We start from the raw sequence: 25,234 nt of genomic DNA, 5'->3' as shown, positions 1-25,234 counted from the left end.
ATTCCTGGAAATGTGAAGAGCCCGCTGAGACGTGCGGTTGCGCAGATGCAGCTCTCCGGGTCCTGGTGGTCTGTCTCTCTTGATGGGTGGAGGGAGCCTCTGTGACTCTAATTTTTTAAATGAATGTATTGATGTATCATCAATATAATTAGCAGCACCTATTGACAGTTTGCCTGCGGCTTGATGACTTTTGACATATGTTTGCACCCATAAAACCATCTCCGCCTCCGAGAATTATAGCTCCCTAGTCCCAGTGAGTCATAATTACCTAGACTCTTTTGTATTTGAAGCTCCATGCAGGATACTAGGAAGGATATCAACTCTAATCACTACCCACCTCAGGTATTTGCTCTGATTGAAAGTTTTGGCTTTCCTTATCCAGTGATCTAGTCACAAACTTATTTCCAGGGCTTTCCTGAAGCACATGCTGAAAGCACACTCCAGTTTGGTTACCAAAGGGTTTTGAAAAAACACATAGAAACCCCCAGACACCAGGAAGGAGGAGAGATTCGGGACGCTGCTATCTGTTAATCAGTTGGGACACAGGCAAAGGCGTATCCCTCCTTCCTTGGGGGGAACAGCCCGAACAGGAGGCTCGGTGTCATCCTTGCTCACTCTGTGCAGTCGGCACCGTAACTACCTGCGAAAGCTGTGAGGAATTGCTCTGTGTCCGATTAGAATTTTGATTTGACTAACAGATACAGCATAGCATCTTTATTGCTGTAACTGCTCACTCGTGACACGCACCCTGGGTATCCTTGGAGCTTCCCTTTGCCGTGGCCTTTGCCTTAGAAGGCACTGCCTGATGTCCTGTGACTGCATTTACATCTGAGGAGAATTCGTGAAAGAAGGGAAACCAACCTTTGGTTTCAGAATCTTCTCCCTCCCCCTTCCACCCCTCTCCACTTTCCTTCCTCTCCCAGCCTCGTGCCCCACCCCTATTTTAAAATGTTTTTTTGGGGGACAAATGCATCAGCTCTGGAAACTTGTCCTGAAAGCATGGAGCCGGGGCAGCAGAAGCAGGTCTCCGGGAGGCGTCTGGGGTGGTTCACGGGCAGCCAGCCAGTGTTGAAACCTCAGACAAGATGAATGGAGGGATGGAACTGCCAGAGTGGCTCCTGCAGGGGGGAGAAGTCCCTGCCCGCGGGCTCCAGCAGAGTCCTTCCCAGAGAACACAGTTATGTAAACATGCAGGCTCCAGCCCAGATGGACTGTCCCATACAGATGTCAAAGGTAGCTGTAAAAATGTCCTTAGTGTATGCACTGCAGGCTCCCAAGGTCTTCTGGCACCTTTTATTGGGGTGTTGGGTGGGGGAGGGGCAAGGGCTTGCTGCTGCCTTCCGGAGCGGGGACCACCCTGCAGGACTGGTGGCTTTCCAGACTGGGAATGCCCTGTTCCTCGGATCTCCTCTGCTATGACATCACTGGAAATGTCTGATGTAAGCATGAGTTTCACGAGGGTGAGCAATCGGGCCAGAGTCCTTCCTTGCAAACCCAGAAGACTTGGCATCTTGGTACTGGGCCCCTGGACTCAGGCACTTAGGGTGTGGGTAGCTGCTTTGAGTCCCATGCAACTTCTGTGAAAGCAGGTGGCCCGGAGGGCCACCCCACTGTTGCGGGTGGCTCTTCTCCCACTGTGCATTAAGAGTCAGCAAAGACAGAATTCCAGTAACTTTCAGATGGTCTAGAATACCATTTTCTGGTTCCCCCACAGGGCACACTCATCCCCGGGGCTAAGGGCTAATGGAGAGTTTGACTATGGTGCTACACAAAGGAGGTGTTTATGGAAGGAAAACCCACTTCCCAATTCTTATCTGTGTGGTAAGACCTCTAGCTCCCACTGATGGCAGAGGGATGTCAGTTCTGCTCATTCCCTCTGTGTCGTGTAGCTAACATAAGCTACAGAGAATGTGCCTGTTCCTGAGTCTGCGTTTGGGGTGTGGCTCCCTGAATGCAGATGAAATGGTATAGTGCCTATATTTTGGAATCACCCTTGAAATGATGTGTAAGGGTATATGTTATTTGAGTATGTATTTACTAATTCACGTAAACTATTTGTAGAGTGCCTGTTATCACAGTCATGTCATTATGTTTTGATCACACATGAATATCATTTTAACATCAACGAAATATTTACAATAAAAATGTGATTACCTCTTGCTTCCTAAGACACGTACTTGTAAATAGTGTTGTTTCACTTCATTGATCACAACATGAGCAAACATTGAATTAGATACTGGAGCCAAATAAGCAAATTCACGTTACCAAGAAAATATCATTGAAGTTCTTGGTTATCAAATAATGAATGCTAAACCAGTAGCAGGTACACAAAACTATTTCACACACACAACATTGTGTTTTAAATAGAGGACATTTGGTTGCCTGTTTATACAGAGGAAATTGGTAGGAAAAAAATAGTGGAAAATGTTTGTGTCTGCTGGTCTGATTTTTCTAAAAAGTCCTCTTAAAGAGTAAATAGGTGATATGAATATTTTTCAAGCCATGTATAGTACTGTAACAAGAAGCATTTTAAGTAAGTGCATGAGTTGTTAGAATGAATGTATTTGCTCGGAATGCATGGCTGTAGGTGTGCACGTTTGTCCAAGGCTTAGAGTGTGTCTGCCCCTGTCCTGGTCACTTGCAGTGGTGATGGTGCAACCCATTCCGTTCTGGGCAGGATGCTTGTTTGACAGTCCTCCGCCTGTTGAATCCAGCTGTGTCTTGTGGAACTTCCGCTCACTGATCCCATTTCTGCCCTCCAAAACAATGTTCTTCTCCCTTGCTATTATCACATTTAATCATCAAATTAGCATTAAGTCATTAAATTGGCAAGTCTGCACATCCAGACATGACCAAGACAGTCCAGTTTTTACCTGTTATCTCCATGGAATCAATAATGGCTCCTTTTTCACTCAATAAAGTGTGTTGGCATGAGCAGTAGATTGTAGGGCACCCTACCCTGGATCTGCCATTTAGGCTCGCTGGACATTTTCCCATTGTCCTGAGAAGACACGGCTTCCACAGCTTTCCCCAGTCTGGTCACTCTTCTTTGGCCTGGCTCCAGTTTCTTTCCTTGCCTGTGTGAAATTGGGTACCCAGAATTGAACACAGATTTCCAGAAATGGTTCCACCATAGTAGAGTGGAGACCTCTTAATTCCATTATTCACGATGCTATGCTTCTAGCATGGGAGCTAAGGGTAGGGCATAAAACTATAAACGGTATGATCCCAGTTGAAAAAAATTGAAGCCACCATCCAAGCCCCTTTGTCAACTGTAAATTTGATCTGCACACTGTGTCTAGTTACAGCTCATCTGGGGCGAGGGGTGGCTGGTAATACGCAAGTTGAGAAAGACAGCTTACGTTTTAGTAGCTCTTTGCAGTTTCCCAAGTGCTTGTATATCTTTGTGGTCACTGAGCCCTCTCTCCAGACTCCCCTCTGGGCATCAGTTAGGGTTAAGTTTGTTTCTCCTTCTGGGTAGTGAAGATAGGGCTCTCCATTTGTATTCCTTACTGCTCCTCCCTGACCCGCCACTCTGCTCCGGCTCAGGTTTCCAGAACGTGCCATGTTCCCTCTCATTCCAGGCCTTCTTACACCAAGTTGCCTCTGCCAGACATCCTGTTCTGCAGATACCGCTTGGTCCTCACCTGAGTGACCAATTCCCCAGGTGTGAGTTAGGGTCCCCCGACCCCCCACCCCTTATACCGACCCTGTTGTCATGTGAACTGCCCTGCCTTCACCTGTTAATTTGGGTAGTTTTTCTACTGGACACAGAGCTCCTGAAGTATGGGAACAAAGTCATATTCGTCACTGTGTATCTAGTAAGATGTTTGATGCACAATGAATGTATCGTAAACACTTCCTGAATGAACACACACTGTAGTGATCATTATTATGTATAATCATTAACCCCAGTTTCCCTAGTTCATTAGGACAGATTACTAGATTACCCTCTTGATTGCTAGAGAGAGAGATCTCTTCTCTAGAAGAGAAATGACTGAGTCAAAGAATATGAAAGTAATTTGTATTTTAGTTTTATTTCTTGCAGGGGCTTCCAATTAATTTGTAATTATCTACTAATAACATAATTTTATTTTTAACCTATTAACCTCTCCTTATAGTTGTTGTCTCCCCCCCCCCCAAATTTACATTTGTTTTTTTTTTCTTTTTGCTTACAGTGCTTTGTGGAGTAGAAATTCTAAAAAATTATATTTGTAATATAGTTACATCTTTACATTTTTTTCCTTTTGGCTCATCCATTGCTTTTATGCTTAGAAAGGTCTAATAAATAATAGCCTGTGTTTTTAAAATATATAACTTTATGAATCACCTAGAATTTATTTTGGGGAAAGGGGATGATTGGTTTATATCCTTTAGTGGTTAGCCCTACCGTTTCCTGTCTTAGTTGGGAATATTGAAACAGATTAGGAATTGAGTAGTTCAGAGGCTCACCTTTTAACAAAAAAATCCATGGGCACTGAACAATGAAAACATTCCTTTCCTTGATCATTTTGCTTTCAACATATCTCTAAAGGGTCTTTCATTGTCCTGCGACTTTCCTTGTTTTGCATTTCCGCTTTGGTTTTCTACTCCTGTCCCTCCGAATGTATGCCGCCCCTCATCTGTGGGCGTGACCCCATAGATGGGTGTAATGCACTCTGCCCTTGACACACGGTACTTGCGCTGCCAAAATCTAGTCTCTGGGAGCTCTCCATGCAGGTACTTTGTGTTCACTGGGAGTCTCAACCTTCACTTTCTCATTGAGTTTTATTTTTACTGTGTTATCAAAATTTTACTTTTACGGTCTTTGTCTCATGCAAATGAAATTTTTATACCTGTAGAGTTGACCTTATTCTTTGTCTGGAATTTTACAGACTGTTTTCCTTGAGTGTGTGGTCCCCATCTGAACTCTACATTAGGACTCTGTCTCTACTCTAAAAAGTCCAAGTGCTGTCACCAAAACCCCAAGAAGGGCAGACATTCGTGTTTTCCTTTGAAAAGAAATTTCTTCATTCCACCTAAAACAGCCCGTCCCTAAGATGCCGAAGCCCGGCTCCGTGTGGCAGAGGCCGGGTGTTGCTCTCATCTCTCCTCGCTGCCGGGAGAGCCGTGGGTGTTAGAAGGCTGTGTAGGTTCTTACAGGTTCTGGTTGCTCCTTTGCATGTTTTGTTTCTTGGGGGTTTATACTTCACTCGGCCACCTTTAAGGGGTGACTGCATGGATACCTGTGTTACGAACAGTGTGTGTGTAAGAATAACACCCTGAACCTGCCAAGGGAAACAGGTGAGGCTTCCACGTTAGCAAGAGGCCTTTTTTCTCCTTTGTTAGCGTTGCAGTCTGTGGCCTGGCAGTTCTCGTTGTCCTCACTGGTGGTGTCCCACACGTCACACGCCGACTTTCCTAAACCTCCAGTCTTAGGTCAGCTCTAGCATGCCTTATGTCAGCTCTCTCGGTGACTGCCAGCCTGCCCAGGATGACTCTGAGGTGAGGGACTGGGCCTCCCAGAGCCCTTGTGGATGAAGTGTCCCCTCCACCTATTGGTTAGGGTCCCGGGGAGCTCTGTTCTGTGGAAGCCTGGTGCTTGCCCAGCACTAGGAACAGCCACCCAGAGGAAGCCTGTCCTGTCCAGCCTCCTCACCTGCCCTGCCACCGCAGCAGATAATCTGGTGTGAGTAGACAGGAAGCTGTAGCCTCACCCAGCCATCTCGAAGGAGTGTGTATGGCTAGGGAGGGGAGCCTGGGGGCACACTGTCTGGGATGAGAACACTTTCTGACACCCCTGCCCAGAGGAACCTCGCAGTCCCTGACTAGAGGAGGGACCTCTGAAGGGGATGCTGACTGAGAGCCCACTGCACGCCAAGCAGAGTTGCACACTCTTTTCCTGCACTACTCTAGTTATTCCTCGAGGTTGCCCCTCAAGGTTGGTGCTAGGGTGGTCTCCATTTCCTAGACTAGAGATTGAAGCACAAGGGGATGTGCTGACTTGTGGAGGGTCACATGGTGCTCCTCCCTGGTGATTTGAGGACAAACAGACCAGCACTCAGGCCCAGAGCCTGACCCCCATCTCTGTGGAACTGCTTTCTTTGGTCACCGCCGTGTCTCCAGCATCTGGCTCAGCACATGGTGTCGAGGAGACATGCAGGGATGGTCCTTTGAGGACATCAGTGGAGAAAAAGTGGGGGTCAGGCCCAGAGGCATGAAAGAGGGTGACCCTTGGAGGAAAGAATTCAGAGGTCCACCATAGCTAGCCCTTGGGACTGAGGGGATAGGGAAGGAGAGCTTTTGGAAAAAAGGAGATAAGGTTAAGTGAGGCCAGGTCTCAGAGGACTTGTTACCCAGCACTGAGATATCCATCTTTCACAAATGGTGGTACAGTGCATAATTAGGGAGAGATGTTTTACAACAACATCAGGAATCTGCTCCCAGGCCTTGAATCCTTGAGGCCTTCCATTCAGATGTGCTCAAGATTCTGATCTCTACCCAATCCCACCTGCTGTTACCTGTCCGCCTCCTTCCAGATTGCACAGGACTCACTCTCTGATGGAAATTCCCCTTCATTTCCCTTGGAAGGAGCAGGCACTCTTCCCTTCTCTGACCCCTCTCCAAAGAAGAAGAATACATTCCATGTAGAGTACGATTAAGTCTCTATATCTAGAGAGATTCCAATTGCTCCGGTCACACAACCAACATTGCAGAAAGCCTGGGTAGAAAGCAAAAGCCTGCCGATGTGTATGAGTGAGTTAATAAGAGGCTTTAATAATATAGTTGAGATGGAGGTAAAGGAAATCCTGTCTTCAGAAGATACTCTAGCAGCAGCAGAACCCCAGTGTGACAGTCTGGCTACCATTCTTCCAGTGTCCAGTTGGCTGGAGTGTAATGCAGAGAGCACTGCAGCCTTCGTGGATCCTTCACGGCACTTCGGTGAACTCAGCTCGAGCGAGCTTCCTGCTGTGTGCTCACCAGGATGGTGGCCGTGGTGCACAGCCTAACTCCAGAGCCCATGCATTCGCGTCTCCCAGTGTCCATTTTCTCCCATCCATTCCGTCGGACAGTTGTTTCTCAGACAGAAGAGAGTGATTGTCGCTAACACTCTGGACCTGGGGTGAAATGCAGGAAGGACTTTGGCCTTCCATGTCTGAGACACACCTGTCCAACCTCCATGTTGATGGCTCATCCTCAAATGTTGTGCAGCGTCCTGTTGGAAGGTGAAGAGTGCTCTTCCTTCCCACGAGCTGCAGCTTAGCTTTGGGTTGGAGTTTCTCTTCCCTGGGATCACGAAAACCATCAGTGGATCTCCTGGATGTTCTCACCTCTTACCTGCCTGGGTCCATTCCTCACCTTCTAAATTTTAGGCCAAGAAACTGCTGATTAGTGCTTTCTGACCTCTGCCCTGGGGTACCATCTGGAGAGGGTTGAAATGGATTGTCCCACAGGACCACACACAGCAGTGGTCTTCAGAAGGGTGGCAGTGCTAGGGACTAAAACTGTCCACCCCAGACACAGCAGCCCTACCTGGTCCTCAAGTTCTCAGTGCACTCAGCACCACGACTTCTCATCCTGCAGTACCAGAGAAACCCAGCTTCCCTTTGCCGAAGCGAGGGAGGGAGGGATCTGAGCAGCGACAGCAGCACAAAGATACGCTGTACAGAGGTCCTCCAGTCAAACCCTGGCCCCACTTATGATCTCATCAAATGCAGACTTGGAGAGGGACGAGCTTTGAAGAACTCGAGGCTATTTCGATTTTTATATTACAGTGCATTGGCTTGTGAATTTGGTTCTAACAGAGTGACTGACTTAATCACTTTCATCTGGGTTTTACAAGCTGTGACTGTGCTGAGGAGCCAAGAGTCTCAAGGACAGGCCTGGGTGTGCCTTCTTTTTAAATCCAGGGGACTCTTGGGAAAGACAGAGGTAAGATAATTTGCCAGAGGTTATGGAGCAAAGTGGGGACAACGTCATTCTTTCTGACTCAGGTTTCATTGTCTAGCACCTTGTGTCTTCTTTTTTTCCATTATTATCTGATTTTAATATGATGTCACTCAAACACACAAAAAAAGGTAAGCTTGAGATGAATCAGAGAGGGAAAAATAAAAATAGACACTAGAACTTCAAAGGTTATGAGCTGAGACCCCCTCATGTATTGCTTTTATATTATAATATGATATTACCTTATAATAATTATTATTAGATCTGGTATTTCCATGGTGTGAGTGAATGTGAGCAGTAAATGGATGGGCATTTTTAATGAATTTTAATTTTCCTGAAGTCTTTCTCTATGTGTGTTTGCTGTGGGGCTGAGTTTCTGGAGGCCACTGTGAATGTATGGCATTCACTCACCTCCCGGGTGTGACAGCTTTAGGATTACTGAGATTTCGTGATCTCGTCACTTTCTGGTACTAGATGGGCCGTTGCGCCCATTTGTCTGAGGGGGAAGCTGAAGTGGAGCGGTCAGGGCCATGAGGAGGTGACCCCGAGAGCAGAAGCTCCCACAGTGAGTTCCACTGGGAAGTTGTCGTCATGTCTCTGGAATTTCCTTTTGAGCCTCCAAATGGCCTGGGTCAAGGGGCGACTGTGAGGTGCTGCTGTAAGACATCCGGATTCTTCCGACGTCCAGTCCCGTGTCTTAGGGCCGTGCTGGGGGAGGGCATGCGGGAAGACTTACCTCTCCATGTCTGGGCCTTCACTAGCATGCTTTTGACATGCAGATTTTCTATTTGATGATAAAATTTTAAAAGAAAGGATTTCAGCCCTAACTGGTGTGGCTTAGTTGGTTGGGAGTGGTCCCGTAGAACAAAGGGTTTGGGTTTGATTCCAGTGGTGAGAGCCCATGCTTGGGTGGGGGGTTTGGTCCCCAGTCAAGGTGCATGGGAAAGGCCAGCCGATCAATGTCGCTCTCTGGCATCGATGTTTCTCTCCCTCTCTTTCTCCCACCCATCACCTGTCTCTAAAAATAAATATTTAAAAATAAGATTTCAGGTTGTTTGGGGGAACATGGATCATTTTCCCAAGTGAAGTATGATTGGGAAATGTTAATTCTTCCTTTTATACAATTCTGCTTTGTCTTTACTAGTTCTCTGTTATTGCCTCATAAAGGTATGGTCTCCCAAATGAATATGAATCACAACTTGGTAACTTATTCTGCACAGGGCCATAAACAAGGAGGCATGTGGTCACGGGGGGGAAGGGCTTCTGCAGGGCTGGGAACCTTCCTCTCAGCAGTTCTGCTCCCCCGGCCCACCCCTTCCTCCCCTCACTCCCCTGCACCTCAGTGGTAACAATTTCAGTACAAATTAGCTTTAGGAATTATAATGGAAATTATTAGGAAATATAGTGTGCTAATTGAATAATTCTAGTTTTTGTTTTTATAAACCACCTGTTTTCTTCAGGATCTGTTACCCGATAAGTCATTCACACAACTGTACTGGATTTCTGCGAACATGCCCAACAGGGGAACTAGGGTCATTTCTTCAGAGCACTTCCTGTGCCTGTGCGTACCATAGCCTGCACATTGATAGGGGGAGAGGAGAGGAGACATCCAGGAAGTGGCAGAAAGAGAGAGAAAGAGGGAGGAAAGTGTGATACATACAGAAAAAGGTGATGATAAGAAGCATATACTGGTTCTTAATTTTGAAGAGAAAATATTCTTAAAGCCTATTTTCACATGCAGAACTTTCTGTGTAAAGCAACCCCAAATCGCCATTTGGGGGGTTGTCATTGCTAGTTTGTTGTTTCTTGTTTGGTGATGGCCTGAATGGCGTGACTCCCCTGCCACATTTGGACGGTGGGCCTTCCCCCATCAGGAATAAGTCGAGCTGCTGTAGACAGATGCCCTCAGACGGACTTAGTTGTCATTCCCCTTGGAGATTCTGTGTTACTGAACCATGCTGGTCACCATTGGTGTCCCATTAATTCTGCCTGCAGGCAGAGAATGTGTCAGACTCCCAGTCTTCAGATTTCTGACCTGTGTGACAATTGTAATTCTCATTCGTAACTTAATTAATTGGATTTAATGTGTTAACAACACAGGCCATCTAAAATGAATTTGCTGAGAAAGAAGCTGCTGAGGCATTATTTCCTGGGGCTGACCTCAAACACTCTCATTCATTGCTCTAGATAATCTTTTCATGATATTATTCTAACTAACCCCTCAACAACATTTTGTGTGATATTCGGGCGGAGTAGGGGGAACCACCTGGAAGCCCACTACCCTGGCACATCAGCTGTTTTGTCTGTGCCGCCGCCCAATTCCTGTTCCTCTGCACAAAGCTTTATTGGCTGACTTTGCAGTTCACGTGCCATTCATATTCCACTATGCTCACTTGAGCCAGCATCACAAATCCGTGTTTTTACGTCGTCTTTGCCATTTGTTGTGTATCTTACCAGGAAAGTTAGGTAAAGGGGGTAGACACCCTTACCTTCAAAATAATACTTTTCTGTACATTCTTTAGAATCACGGCACACTTGTCAGGCCTCTGCTTGGTGTAGGATTGTGTGGTAGCCAGACGACTCCTGGGTGGAGTGGTGGCCGGCCAGCTGACATCAAGGAGAAACCTTGTTCTCTGACGGGCTTTCCTTGGAGGGTGATGCCAGTGCTCCGACTGTGCCTGAGCAGCTGAAAAGGAAAACAAGGAGAGTGCTATTACTTTACAGTTGTTAGTATTCCAGAGGAAATTTCAGAATGCCTGGAAGCCAGACAAAGCTGCAGATGTCCTGGCTCTCTCCGCACACACCCAGAATGGTAAACCTTTTCCCAGCTGATAACAGGATACTCCCATTTATTTCAGGACGAAAGAACAAATGGGTCCTTCTTTTGAGGAAAAACTACAGCAGTGCTGTTAAAAGAAAGTCATACTTTCAACCATATGATGATTCAGAGTGGAGTTTCTGTTTAGACTCACGTTTCTGGGCTGACTCTTTGAAGAAACATACTGCCTTCCAAAAGGGAGGCAGCTTATAAACTCCCAATTCAAATAGGGAGCAGGCTTATAAATTCCCCAGGACTTAGCTTCGGGCTTTGTTGGAGAGCTAACTCCAAGTTCGCCAAGTTACACCAAGTAGATATTAAATGCTTGTTACACCAAGTAGATGGGTAGATATTAAAGTCTCAATGCATGTTGCTTCCTTAAAGTGGTAAGGAGATGAAATGAGATTAATGTAATGAAAATTTTATATTTCAGTAATCTCAGAGAAAACTTTTAGACATGGGCGCAAACTCAGTGTCACACCACACTTGGCATCTATTGAAATATTTTGAGAAAGTGACCTACTACCGCTTATTCCAGTGATTAAACTGTATTTGATACAGTAATATTTTTCAGTTACCAACATTCCTTTGTTTTTATAAAATGTATTAGAATGTGAATAAGGAACTCAAGAACGTGTTTATATCCTTGCCCTTTGCAGTACAGTGAAGCTCAAAACTTTGAGTTTTAAAGATGCAAAGGACAAGCAGAATTTCTTTCTTAAAATCCCCCCACCCTCACTGATCAGAGAATTTGCTCAGGCATTTGAAAATAAAATGCTGGACAGTTGTAGCACTGGCCTTCCTAGAACGTTCATTTTATTAGAATCAGGTTCTTTCTGTAATCAGGACTGAGTTGCCAACCATCTGACAGTTACTCACAGTGCCTGTGCGAACTGCCCTGTTGAAACCTGAGCACTTCTGGTGGGCTCTTCTGGTGAGGACTTGTTTACACATTCTGAGGTGAGGTATATATTTTAGTCTAATTTAACATGTTAGTATCTTTCACTGAATTTGAATAAGGGAATGATTAAAATGAAGCCGATGGGCTTCCCCCAACCAGTGAAGTTGATTTTGAATTTTTCTTTTTCTTTAAATTGAGATGTAACTGACTTATCACATTGTATTAGTTTCATGCATACAACGTAATGAGTCAGTCTTTGTACAGATTGTGAGTTGATCACCACGGTAAGTCTGGTGAACAGCTGGCACCACACATAGTTAGTTACAAATTATTTTTTTTTATTATGAAAACTCTTGAGATCTAATCTCCTGGCAGCTTCCAAATATACAGTAGAGTATTATTAACTGTAGTCACCATGCTGTACATCACATTCCCAGGACTGATTTATTTTGTAACTGGAAGTTTGTACGTTTTGACAACCTTTACCCATTTCCCCTACCTCTCCAACCTCACTGTTGGCACCCACCAGTCCATTCTCCACACATGAGTTCATTTGTTTTTTTTCAGATTCCACATATAGCTGGGATCGCATGGCATTTTTCTTTCACGGTCTGACCCGTTCCACTTAGCGTAATGCTCTGAAGGTCCATCCGTGTTGTCCCAAATGGCAGGATTTTTCTTTTTTGTGGCTGAAGAATATTCCATTATATATGTACCACATTTTCTTTATCCATTCATCCATTGCTTCCATACTTGATACTGTATTGCAGTGTGTTGTAAATAATGCTGCAGTGAACATAGGTGTGCATAGATCGTCTCAAATTAGTGCTTTCATCTTCAGATAAACACCCACAAAGGGCATTGCTGGGTGATACGGTGGGGTTATTTTTTCCCTTAATTTTTTGAGGAACTTCCACACTGTTTTCTGTGGGGGCTGCCCCAATTTCAATCCCACCAGCACGGCACGAGTGCTCCGTTTTCCCCACATCCTCGCCAACACTGGTTATGTCTTGTCTTTTTGATAGCAGCCATTCTGAGAGTGCGAGGGGGTCTCTCATTAGGGTTTTCATTTGTTTTCCGTGACGATTGTTGACGTCGAGCACCTTTCCAGGTACCTGTGGGCCTTCCGTGTGTGCTCCTTGGGAAAATGTCTCTTCAGGTCCTCTATTTTTAATCAGATTGGTTCTTTTGTGTCTTTGCCAGAGAGTTGTATGATTTTTTTCCTATATTTTGGATATTAACCCCTATCGAGAGTATGATTTGCAAACATTGTCTCTCATTTGGTGGGTTTCCCTTTTGTTTGGTTGGTGGTTTCTTTTGCTGTGAGAAGCTTTTTAGTTTGATGAGCTCCCGCTTGTTTATTTTTTTGAAGCTGGTGAATTTTTAAATTAAGTCAGTCAGCTCGGTGACCACTGTTTGCAAGGCTGATGGATCCTAATGGAATCTGAGCCTGGCTTGTGGCTAAGACAATTAACAGTTGAAGTTAAGCCTTCAGAGAGTGAGTCGAGACTGCACAGACCCATCTCAAGTCCACAGCCGCCTGCTTTGGCTGAGATGTGCAAAATTTCAGAAGCCTCTGGATGTAAGCTTACCCTCAATTTTCCCTCTATTTCACCCTCTGTTGCAGTGCTTCTGAGTATGTGGCACTTTCCTTGATGGCTTTTCTCAGAGCTGGGGACTGCCGAGTCATGCAAACTCAGATTCAAGAGGCTGTTCGCTTTAGCCCCTTTCAGGCAGCACCCACCGCTAGGGAAGTCTGAATTGATGGAAGGATGGCGGGTTGACTTGTTTTGAGGAAGGACTCTGAGAGTTTTCTGATGGGCTGAGAGAAAGCTCTGTTGAACAGGAAGAGAAGAGGCCGTGTTGACCATGTTTCATGGAGAAAGTGCTGGGGAGGAGGGACCTGGCCCCGATGGATGTGCAAAGAGGTGAGGCCAGGATCTGCCACGTGTGTCCTTCTCCTGGATCTTCAGGAAGTGGCGGGTTGTAGGGGAAAGGAAGGTGACTTCAGGGGGGGGAGGGGACGGGCTGTGACTCATGTAAGACTCCAAGGGCTACAGGAACCTTATGTGGCTTCTGGCCCAGAGAGCAGTTTTAGAGCCAGCTAATATCAGTTGTTATTATTACATTTTCAGGAATTTTGCATGCCATTTGAAAAATATAGTCATAATTAAAATTGTGTAAACATAGCATTAAATAAATTATATGAAAAACAAAGGCAGTAAGTACTCAAAATCAATCACTTCCTAATTACCTTACTGTGCTTTACTGTCATCTACTCTCTTGAGTTCCGTATGTCCTTTGTGTCTGTGGGACGTGCCATCAGTGTTGTTGTGACAGCAGCGTGAACTCAGACGTGGCGAAGCTGTGTGGAGCACAGTGAGACCGTGCTCGGTGAGAATGGTGGCCAGCTGACGTCTCAGAGAGGCCTTGTCTTCAGGGGATTTTCTTTGAGGGTGATTGATGCCGGGGCTCCAGCAAATGCTACAAATTAAGGTGTTTTTTTTTTTTTCATTCAGAAAGACGGTTATTAAATATTCACCAGCACCCACTGGGCCCAGCCCACTCATTTTTCTATGTGAGACTTGGCTGTGGAGATGAGCAGATGCTTGCCCAAAGTCCTGCAGCCAGTGACGTGTGCACCAGGACTGAACTTGGGCCTCCTGGTGCCTGCCTGGGGACTCTCTCTGCTGCATTGCACAGGGGTGTTAGTTCCGAAAGGCACAGGGGTTGGGGTCAGGCTTCCCTGTGAGTGCTTATCTCCAGGGTTCCCCTGTCATACAGATGAAAGCACTGTGGGACTAGGGTCATAAACAAGGAGAGGGGGGGAGTGTCACAGAAATCAAGTGCAGTGGCCAGAGGGGTGGTCATCTGGTGATCAGTAAAGAGGGACAAGTTCAGAGATGGCAGACTGGATACTGAACTCTGTCCCTAATGCATGATGATAAAGTTATCGAATGGAAGAATGACTAAAGAATGAATAAATTTGTCACCACCGATTTTGTGTTATGTTTATGTTTGCTATTTTATGTTACACTTGCCCTTAAGAATGTAAGCTCCATGAGGTCAGGGACCTTGTCGTGTGTGCTGCTGTACACTCAGCTCCCAGAGTAGCACCTGGCATGTAGAAAGTGCTCAGAAATATTTCTGAATGAATGAAGCAGTCCTGCTGCTTGTTGGCACTGCGTAGCACGGAAGCCCAGGGGCAGTCTCACCCCGAGGAATGTGCCTGGCAGGGTCCAGCAGACGGGGCCCTGTACATTCAGCAGGCTGCTAGACCCTCAGTGACCATCATTTCTCTTTATCCTTAGATGACGGAGGGCCGTCGATGTCAAGTACATCTTCTTGATGACAGGAAGCTGGAACTCCTGGTACAGGTAAATAACTTTGGGCCAACTTTCTAAACTTCTTCTGTGACTGATGTGGTTCACACTCTGATTCAGCTGAGGGGTAGGCAAGAAGGTAAACTGTTTTACAGTCTAAATGTGTTAAAATTCGTGAGAGAAGAGTAGGACACACCCTGGTATTTATGTGTGTGATTGCTATTTTTGTTCATTCTGTTTCTTTGCACACCACGCCTAGGCATTCAAGGTCAGATGTATATCTAACCTATTGTTGCACATCTCTAGAACAGGAAATTCCACAACTGCCATTTGCTATTCTTTATGCTTGGAAGAAGTTAATTATAATGTAACCTAAATAACTCTTGCTGCAGCTAAAACTGGGTTAGTTGTCTAGAAAACAGTTCATTATTTTCAACTTACGCTTTCAGAGATGTGAAGACAGAGAAGCAATCTCTTGGCTCCGTCCCCCTCTTAAGAGCTATTAAACCCTTGCCCCATCTCCATTGAACCTCCAGAGGAACGGACACAGAGGAAACTGATCAATTTATCTCTAAACTAAGCCCGTCAGAGAAGTCCACAAAGTAAATAGAATCGTAGACCCTGGTCTTGCTCAGCTTACTCTTGAAAAAAACAACAACAGTGTTTTATTTAGAACCCTAAAGAATGATGAGCTTTCCAACTTTGATTTAAAGACATTAATTCCTAATCTGTCACTCAATTCCAACGTTCGTAACTGTATTTTCCTGACATTCTCAAATGTGTGTCAGATTTTTAGGGCAGTACTCCTTATCCCTCACATTTGCCATGAAGAAGCTGCAGTTTGTCAGCTGGTTGAAATGACACCCACAGGCTCATTCACTGGGAGGACCCTGCTGTCCCGTGATGAGAATCATGTATAAATATCCTCATCTCGTGTTCCCTTGTACCTGAAGCTTGGGTTTCAGAATGTTCCAATTGCCATTTAAAAAGTTAATACTTTTAATAGGATTTAAATTATAAAGGCATTATAAATGCAGTGTAAGAAACAGAGAAAATTGGAAGTAGTTTATAACCACAGTACACTAATTCAGCTACTGTTCTCATTTCAGCATATCTCATATTTATATTTATATTCATTTTGTACTTCTTACATGGTTGTGATTATAATGTAGGTATAATGCTATACATTTTATTTTTCCACTTAACATTCTCTTTCACTAGCATTTTCCAAGTTACTATAAATATTTCATCTTTGCTAATGGCTGCATAGAAATGGATACACCATTATTAGCTAACCATTCCTCCATTCGGGTCCATTTAGAGTTTTGTTGTTGTTGTTGTTGAACAATTTCAGAGTATTTGTAACAAGCCCTAGACTAAGCAGTGGCTTTCAGTGTCTCCCCGTTTACCTGACAAGGTTTAGAAGACGGAGGGTTGGGTTTTGGGTTTCGGGTTTCCAGGAACTGCTTATCTGCCGCGGAGAAGCAGGGGGGTTTACACTAGGGTGACAGACCAACAGACTTTTCCTAAGTAGCAGCAGAGGTGGGAGGCCTAGTTTTTCTGTCACCGTCACCGTTGGAGTAGGAGACACATCAAAGGCTACCCCTCAGACCTGCAGAAGCAGGCAAAGACTGAGCTAACAGAATCAACCACCAGCAGTTGCTTCCCACCAGGAGAATGCTGGTAAGCAGTCAGGCCCAGAGATGATTTTCTGCAGTGGTGTAGGCCTGGTCCCTGGGCTGGTACATTTTTTTCTCTGGGTTACAGAGCAAAATGGCCATGATCCCCGAATTTAATGCTTTTTCTAAAGCCCTTTGAGATTTGTGAGCGGAATCTGTGCTTGCAAATCCCTGATTGCCCTGTATAAATCCTACATTACCCGTAAGGGGAAAAGGATGAAGGTCAAGAGTACACAGACTAGGATTTAATATTTGAAAGGCTCATCTCTAAATCCACAGGCAGGTCCCTGACACCTAGGACATTACCATGTGGCTCTTTCAATCCTTCAGTTCCACTAATGACAGCTGGAGTGATGATTTGAACATTCAGCAACAAATCAACCCAGGTCATTGATCCAACCTGGACACAGTGTCTTCTGCTTTATCATCCAAAATTGTTTCAAACCATTAGAAATGTACTAGAAAGCCTGTGTCAAAGTAAGAGGCCACCTCTTGTCTGTCCCTCAGTCACCCTGTTCCTGAGGCCTCCCTGGCTACGCCAGAGGGAGCCATGCATGTTTGGTATTGAGCTTTGCAAGTCTTGTCTTCATACGGTGGTTCCCTTAAAACAACTCTTTGCTTTTCTCTGATCTGAATGCATATTTAGGGGACCATTTTGAAAGCAAAGAAAGGGAAACTTGGTGTGGCCTGAGTAAGAATAGTTAAATAAGAACAAAAAGAATTTCCTGACGGTGAAGGTCAAAAGGTAGATGGGGAAGGTTAATGGGGAAGGTTCCAGGTTCTTTCTCTTGGCTATCTCACAAGTCGAATGGATTCTCCCTAGTTTGGAATGGCTGAAATGTGGCCCTTCCTCGTTAGGTTCTTGTGCGGTTTGTGCTACTGTGTGATCTGCAGTCTCGCAGGAAGACAGGCCAGAGCCAGAAAGAGACACCTCATCAGACTTTATGTCTTCAGAGTCTTCTCCATCCCCCAACTCTGCCACAGTGAACTACGCTTTTAAATGAAACTTATTTTTTAATTACAGTTGGCATCCAGTATTATATTAGTTTCAGGTGTACAACATAGTGATTAAACATTTATGTACCTTAAGAGGTGACCATCCTCCTGCTAAGTCTAGGGCCCAGACAACAGCAGACATGGTTTTCACAGTTTTATTGGGCTTAGTTCCTATGCTGAAGTTTACATCCCCATGACTATTTTTAAAACTGGCAATTCATACTTCTTAATCTCTTTCACTTTTTGTGTTTATCCCCCACACCCCCTCTAATCTGGTGCCCATCCTTTTTTGTTGTCTCTGTCTACAAGCTTGTTCGCTTATTTTGTTATTTTAGATTCCACATATAAGTGAAATCATATGGCATTTGTCTTTCTCCGTCTGATTGACTTCGCTCAGCACAGTACCCTCCAGGTCCATCCGCGTCGTCACAGATGACAAGAATTCATCCTTGTTTACGGCCGAGTAGCATTCCATTGTATGTATGTAGCACATCTTGATCCATTTGTCTGTCGAAGGGCACTTGGGTCGTTTCCCTGTCCTCACTATTGAACCTCATGCTGCAGTGAACACAAGAGTGCACATGTCGTTTCGAATTAGTTGAACCCCGCTTCTTGTTTTGTTTAGGAAGACGCCCGCTGAAATGAAGCAATATTCTAGGATCACAGTGCCTTGCCCCTCTGACCTTCTTTCTCAGTGGCCATTGGCAGCAAAATGATACCCATCTACTTCTGTTAAAATAGAGGAACCAAGTGTCCTGTGACTCTGAAAAACTTCAACTAGTCAGTGTTTTTTTAAGAAAATTAAAGACAGCAGTGGGGTTTTTGTTGTACATGACAGGGTGCCCCTAACCTTGAGAAAACTAGTGAGGAACACCAGGGAGGATTTGAAGCTGCTGGGAAGAACGGTAGGGGCACCTGTGATGGGGCCAGGCCAAACCGGGTGTGCCGTCGGCGGAAATGTGCACCGCGGTGTGGGGACTGCACATGAAAAAGAGTCAAATGTCTTCATGATTAAGATATATGGAACTAAAATCAATCTCAAGTATTTCTTTTCCCTTGTTTAACATGGCTGCTAAAAAATTAAAAATTTCATATAGGGCTCCCATTTGTGGCTCCCATTATGTTTCTTTTGGGACCTATCTCTAAAAAATAGAGAGATTGTTTAAACAAGAGAAACAGTTATGAACATGGCAGAATTGTTTAGGGTCACCCAGGTGTATATCACTACGGGGTGTCTTCCATAGTAATCGCTCCATTTTACAGTTCTTTATAAAGTTTCTAGGAAGTTCATCCTATTTAATCACCCCATTAACTGTAACTAATGCAGGTGCCATCTCAGCTAAAGACACAAATGTGAAGGGTAAATAACTTGCTCAAGGTCACTGTACAGTAGTGAGTACAGTTCAGCTTGAACAACAGGTCTTGCTGTGTCCCAGTCTCTTTTCACAGCACTGTGAAGTGTATGTGCAGGAAAAACCCGGACACGATGCAGTTCACCTGTAATGCGGCTGCTGCGTCGGCCCCTAACACGAGCCTTGTAAGTGACTGGAGTTAAAGACTTTGAACCTCCTCTGAGGTTAAGAACTGAAGATGGGCTTACCCGGGTCATTGTCTTTTCACCATCAGTTTCCAGTCTACCTAGTGAAGATGACATGTGACACACGATTATGAAGGATTTTCACATCATTTATATGAGGCCGAGGGTATCAGGTGTGGAAGAAGATTTAATAAGCAGATTAAAGTGGCGTTGCCTCCTCAGACAATGGTGCTAGTAACACTCTGTCTGAAGGGTTAAGTTAATGTGCACTCTGAGTAAAGCTGCGTGGAAGGCAAAATAAATATTCTGGCCTATAATATGCTAACCCCCTCCCCACTTATATGACTTAAAAAAATCTGGTGCCCTAATCATGTTACATAGAATAAATGAACAGACGTGGCTCTGTACATGTGCGCACACACCCACTCTGACACCCCATCCTCAGCTGCTTTTGTGGTTTGTAATGTTCTTCTGTAAAAACGCAAGGGATTTACTTGGATGTAAACCCCAGTAAAGCAGGAATTCCCCCCATAGCACATGTTGCCAAGAAAAAAAATACAGAGTTGATTCCATATCCTTTTACTGAGAAGGGTGGCTCAGTTTGCTTGCTGGTCCATCCACTGACGTGTGAGCCAGGTCTGCCATCTGCTCCAGTCTGGTCTGAATTCACCAGGAGGTCCAATGTCAGCCAGGGAGGGGAAGCCACGTGCAGGAGCTGGACCAAGGGCTTTGGTTTTGTGAACTGTCTCTCTGGGACCCCTTAGACCACCACCCCACCCCTTAAAATAAGAGCCAAAAAGGTGTGAAGCCAACCCTGCTTTAGGCTGACCTTAAATTTCACCGTGATTGCCATCATTATTTATTCAACTTCTTGCTGCAAAGCTGAGCACCACACCAATGAGCCAAACAGATGTCTTTCTAGCCCCCGGGGTGGCTGACCATATTTACATTTTAAAGATACACTGAGAAGCAAATGGGTTTTAAGGTGTAGGTTAGAGACATAATATAACAGCAACCCTATGGTAAGCAAAAGTTTGTTAAGTGCCTTAGAGGCATCAGAAACAGTCCATAAAGTGTAACCTTGGCTGACAGGAGCAGCCAAGGAGTTTTCTCTCTGGACGAGGAGGGAGGGACCACACACCTCCTTTCTCTAGCTAGGGCCTTGATGGAAAAGGTGGTGAGCTCTGTGCTGGGTGGGAACAAAGAGAGTCCCAGTCTCCCTGTGGGGCTTTGACGGAGGGAAGAGTGTCAGGATACAGCAGACACAGCAGGACGATCGATGCAGTTGTCCAGGGACAAGNGGGCCCGGCCCCCCCCCCCCCCCCCCCCCCCCCCAGCACACATGTGCAGCTCCTGGACCAGACAGCTCAGCCTGCCTGAGGCTGAGGAGAGGGGACTGTCTCAATGGGCTGTCTGGTCCAAGCTCTGGTTGCTTAGCAACAACCCCATCTTTGCTTCCCTCCCCCACCTCACCCTCCTCACCCTCACCCCACTGCCATGGCTGTGCCCTGTTCTCCCTGATGCTGATCTTAACCAATTTTGAAATGGCCAATATTTAGCTGTTTTTTCCCTACTGAAAGATTACTTTCATTTGGTTCCAACTGAATGTAAAGGGAGAGAAAGGAGAGGGAGGGGAAGATAGTGCATTTTCTTCCTCTGGAAAACTGGTTTCTGTTCTTGCTTTTGGTTTTGTTACTGCTTAGTTACATTTTTCTTTGATCCATTTACAGGATCATTCCCACATACTCTCTAAGGCAGCCCAGTGGGAGTGTTTGCAGATGCGGAACCTTAGGTGATGCTTATAAACTGTAGGCTCCTAATTTTTGTCTTCTGCCCAAGAGGGATAAGAGGGGGCATTAAGATGAATTTAACATATTGTGCAGTTCAGCAAAATGTGAATAATTATGCTGATAGGGGAAACACTCTCAGACACGGGCACATGCCCCCAAGAAGAGGGTGGAAGTGAGGGGAGAGGATGGTGTCTCTGGAATCTGGGAGTTCATCTGGGTGTTTTTATTTTTTATCCAAAACTCAGAGATTGATTTTGGTCACATCGCCCAATTGCAGCTCTTGCTCATTTAGTGACTCACTCCTGTGTGTCTGCCGCTGTGCTGATCTAAGTGTTCCTCCCCTGGGGGAGAGGGGTCATGTCTAGAGGTGAGAAATGATTATTCAGGCTTTTTTGTCTGATTTTGACAAATCAGGTGGGGGTGGCTTTTTTTGTTGTTGTTCCTCCAATAATCTCCTGTGGCTGCGATACCCCCTTCACTGTGCAGTTGTACCAGCTGTACCCTGTCCTTCCTTGTAAGGAGGGGGTGCAGGAGCTTTTCGGGGGGGGGGGTCTGTTCATCTGGCAGCTTCTGCTGCTGCTTGTCCCATCCTGGGAAAGAGGGAAGGGAGGGAGGGAGGGAGGCAGGGAGGCCCTCTCCTGGGAAGCCAGGAGTTGCCCAGTACCGAATGTGGAAGAGGAAGGGATGGGAAGGTCCGAGGGAAAATTAGCTGCTCTGTATTTTCCCTGGTTCTTTCACCCCCAGTGGGCTTTCCCCATGGCCCTTGAATCTCTCTGCTTTCCTCCTTCCTCACTTGCCCAGCACCAAAACAACAATTTAGCTGTTAAAGCAACTCAGAAGATTCCAGATTTGGCCAAGCCCCAGTCCCATACCTCGGCCGCCTGCTAGGAATGTGTAAGTGACTGACTTCCGAGTGGGCAGCTCTGATTCCACACACCCAACCCAAACCTGTTAGTCCCCGCTCCTCATCAAATCCAGGGCGTCTTTATCTGGCACCTGCTCTGAAGGTGAGCCCCCCATTCTCCAAGGCAGCCCAGTTTAGGAGCCCAGACTCCTTTTTTGATTTATTCCTCAACTCTATTCCCACCTTGAAGTCTTGCCAGTTTTTTCCTCTCTCAAGGAAATGCATCTTCCTTCCACACTCCCGCCTTCGCCTTGTGTGGGCGTTTACCAGCCCAGACCTGACGCTATCAGCACGCTCTCCGTCCCTGCTCTGTGTGCTTGGAGTACTGTGGCAGGCTCCTTGCCCACCTTGATGATTCCATGCTCTGGACACCCCAGTCTGACCTGCACAACACAGGTTGTTATTCCCCCTCAGCTGCTGCTTTATGACACGTCTTTGCTCAGAGCCTTTAGTAGTTTCCTCCGGTTTGAATTCCTCTGTGGGACTGTCACATCCTTCCACAATGTGGCCCTGTCCTTCTTAGGAGAGCAGGATAGTTAAGAAGTGAAGAAGGTAGGTAGTTTTGCTCCTGCCTGCCTCCTCTTGGGACGTACCCCATGGGGTCATTGCTGGGGTCCTGAATTTTATTGTAGTTATAGGAATTTAATCTGTAGTGATGGGCAGAAGCAACCGTGTGGCCCTCCTCTTGTCTTGTAGACCGCTGGTGCTCAGGCTTCTTTTACGTACAGAATCCTTTGTCCGATACCATACAAATGAGGAGGGCCGAGCCCCACCAGCTTGCCCCACACCACTAGGGGCCATGCTCCTGAGGGGTCCAGCAGAATCCCCCAGGGTTTGGAAATCACTATTCTAGGTAGAAACCAGATGATAGAAAAGGACACATATCCTTTGCTTTATGCAAATAAACACATTCCTAGTTAAATGTAAAATGAGTTTTAATTATCTAAGCCATGTTTTAAGTGCCTTGGGAAATTTTATAGCTTAGTTGTTAACCATCACATTGGTGACTGGAGCTCCTCTCGCTGTACCAGGCTGTTCTGAGGGTTCGTGTGTGCTAACTCATCAGCTGGCAATCAGCTCCACAGCTCAGAGAGGTAGGTGGTGGTTATTGTCGCCATTTTTCAAGTGAGGAAGTTTAGGCACAGAGGAGTGAGTAACTTGTTCGGAGTTGTACAGCTGGTAAATTGTGGAGACCTGATTGAAAATCCGGCAGTCTGGCTCCAGAGAAAGAGCCACTTGGGGCCAGACGGCCTGGCTTCAGAACCTGGCCAAAATTCAAAACTGGCCAAGGTCACAGAGCTCCCAACCCCAGCACTTAGTGGCTCCCTGACCTTGGCCAATTATACTACCTCTTTAAGCTTCAGTTTCTCTATCTGTAACCTTGGAGTGATAGCTGCTTCCAGCCTTTCTGGTGTAATTTTATCTGTAAACTGATACTAGTTCCTGCTTGTAGAGTTGTGATTAGGATTCAATGAATTAGGACATGTGATGTGCTCGGAAGACTTCCTGGCACCTGACGGGCCCTTGCTCAGCTGGAATCAGACGCCCAGGCTGGGCCACTTGGTAGCTATGGCAACCCGTGCGCCTTTGCTACTGATCTATAAAATGGGAATGACTGCCTCAGCCTTCTGGGGAAATGCTACATAATTTGTTGTGATATTCCTAGTAATTTGGTTTTCATTATGACTCTGTGCAGGGCTTTATGGAACAGTTTTAGGCTTCAGTGTAAGTTCACTTGACAAGTGATGGTTAACTGTCAAAAATTTCTTAACTGTTGAATCTTCCAGGCTTCCCAATACATCATCCCCTCATCTGTTCATGAACTGCTAATCCTGCCAGTGTCATACACAACTCATATGCCAAGTTCATACAAGGACGGGCAGGACATAATGCAGAGTACTGATAACCATCCAGATAAGTGAATTTGGTTTTGACCTCCAGTTATGCCGAAGCATGCCAATCACTTGTCATTCCTAGGGATGAAATAGAAAAAAAAAAAACAACAGACAGTTTGAGCCTAGTACCTTCTAAATAATCCTGTCTGTAATGCTTTACACTAAAATGATCTTGAAGCACAAGTGGGTCGTGCTGGTCGTGACATAGGGGAGGGAAAAAAAAGGAGACAAACATTATCCCTTATAAACAAGTTAGTGATTGCTTTGCCAGCTCTTTACTCACAAATTGAAGTACTCACAAGTTCATGTGTTAGCTCGTTTCCCATTCAAGGCCAGAACTTTTGCAGAGGGTGGGGGGCACTGGCCAGGTTTTGCACCACAGAGTGGGAGGGGTGTTTCGGGGCCCTCAGGTGCACTTCCTGTGACTGCTGGAGTAGCAGAACCAGGCCTGCCCGGTCTCAGCAGTCTGGTGGTTCCTGGGAGGATCTTGGGGCTCCAAAAATGCCTAACGGCCGGTGCAAAACTGGTCAACAATTTTTTTCTTTTAAGGAAAGATTTGAAAATCTCATGCAGAGTCCTCTAAGGGTAGCAATAGGTCAGTACAATAATGCTTACATTTTAAAATGTTGATAGGTCTTAAAATACGTTTATTAGTTTAGAGCGAACCATCTGTCAGTATTATAAAAATCCTTTTTTTTGCCTTCCTTACTCTTGTATTAGTGCCAGTGATTTATAAAGTAGCAAAGTGTAAGTAGTCTCATACAAAGGTATGTTCGAACTGTAATAATCCTTCAAGCTACCTTTCATTTTATCGCATATCCATAACAGAGCCAGAGGGGTGGGTGAATGAATGCCTTCTCATCCACCTTTCAGAGGTTAAGGAAACGACACGCAGGCAAACCTTGGGGATACTGTGAGTGTGGTTTCAGACCACTGCAGGCAAGTGAGCATTGCAGTAAAGCAAGCCATGCACAGTTTTGGTTCCCCGCTGCGTGTACAAATTATGTTTGCACTATACTGTCGTCTGTTCACTGTGCAGTGCTCTTATGTCTAAAAGAAACAATGTGCATACTGTAATTCAAAAATACTTTTTTGGTGCCGATAGATTTCTCCACCCAGCATTGTAACAGACATTCAATTTGTAAAAACGCAATAAAGCAAAGCACAATAAAACAACTGATGCCTGTGGAAACTATTGATTCTGTGATAGCAAAATGCCTTCCACATTAATAGTTGGTTCAGGAAGATATACACACAGCGCTACTTAGGGGCTAGCGCTGCCCTGCAACTCTTAGTTCATCAACAGTGTTCTCACCAAATTGTACTTGTAAGCATGAAAAAAATAATACGCTTTCCATTCATCTTCACTTTGAACGCAGGGACAATAAATCCAGTTAGTTCTAGGGAAGCTCTGTGGGCTCCTTGATTGTGCCCTTAGCACCTGCCTGGGAGACGGGCCATGTAC

At 45.5% G+C, this 25,234-nt stretch overlaps 1 protein-coding gene across 4 annotated transcripts in view; it reads left to right on the top strand.

Moving 5' to 3' along the window:
- Positions 1-25,234, top strand: part of FRMD4A (FERM domain containing 4A) — a 283,383-nt gene that overhangs the window by 83,776 nt on the left and 174,373 nt on the right. For all 4 annotated transcript variants that reach the window (XM_037060727.1, XM_037060730.1, XM_037060729.1 and 1 more), the window contains exon 2: positions 14,957-15,022. In XM_037060727.1, the coding sequence (XP_036916622.1) occupies positions 14,957-15,022 (66 nt within the window). The remainder of the gene's footprint in view (positions 1-14,956; positions 15,023-25,234) is intronic.

The sequence above is a fragment of the Sturnira hondurensis genome, unplaced genomic scaffold (genome assembly GCF_014824575.4).
Source record: "Sturnira hondurensis isolate 20B ecotype Veracruz unplaced genomic scaffold, ASM1482457v3 Scaffold0012488, whole genome shotgun sequence".
NCBI classification, from domain to species: Eukaryota; Metazoa; Chordata; class Mammalia; order Chiroptera; family Phyllostomidae; genus Sturnira; species Sturnira hondurensis.
Note: the sequence above shows the minus strand (reverse complement) of the source record. Positions and strands in the feature narration are given on the sequence as shown.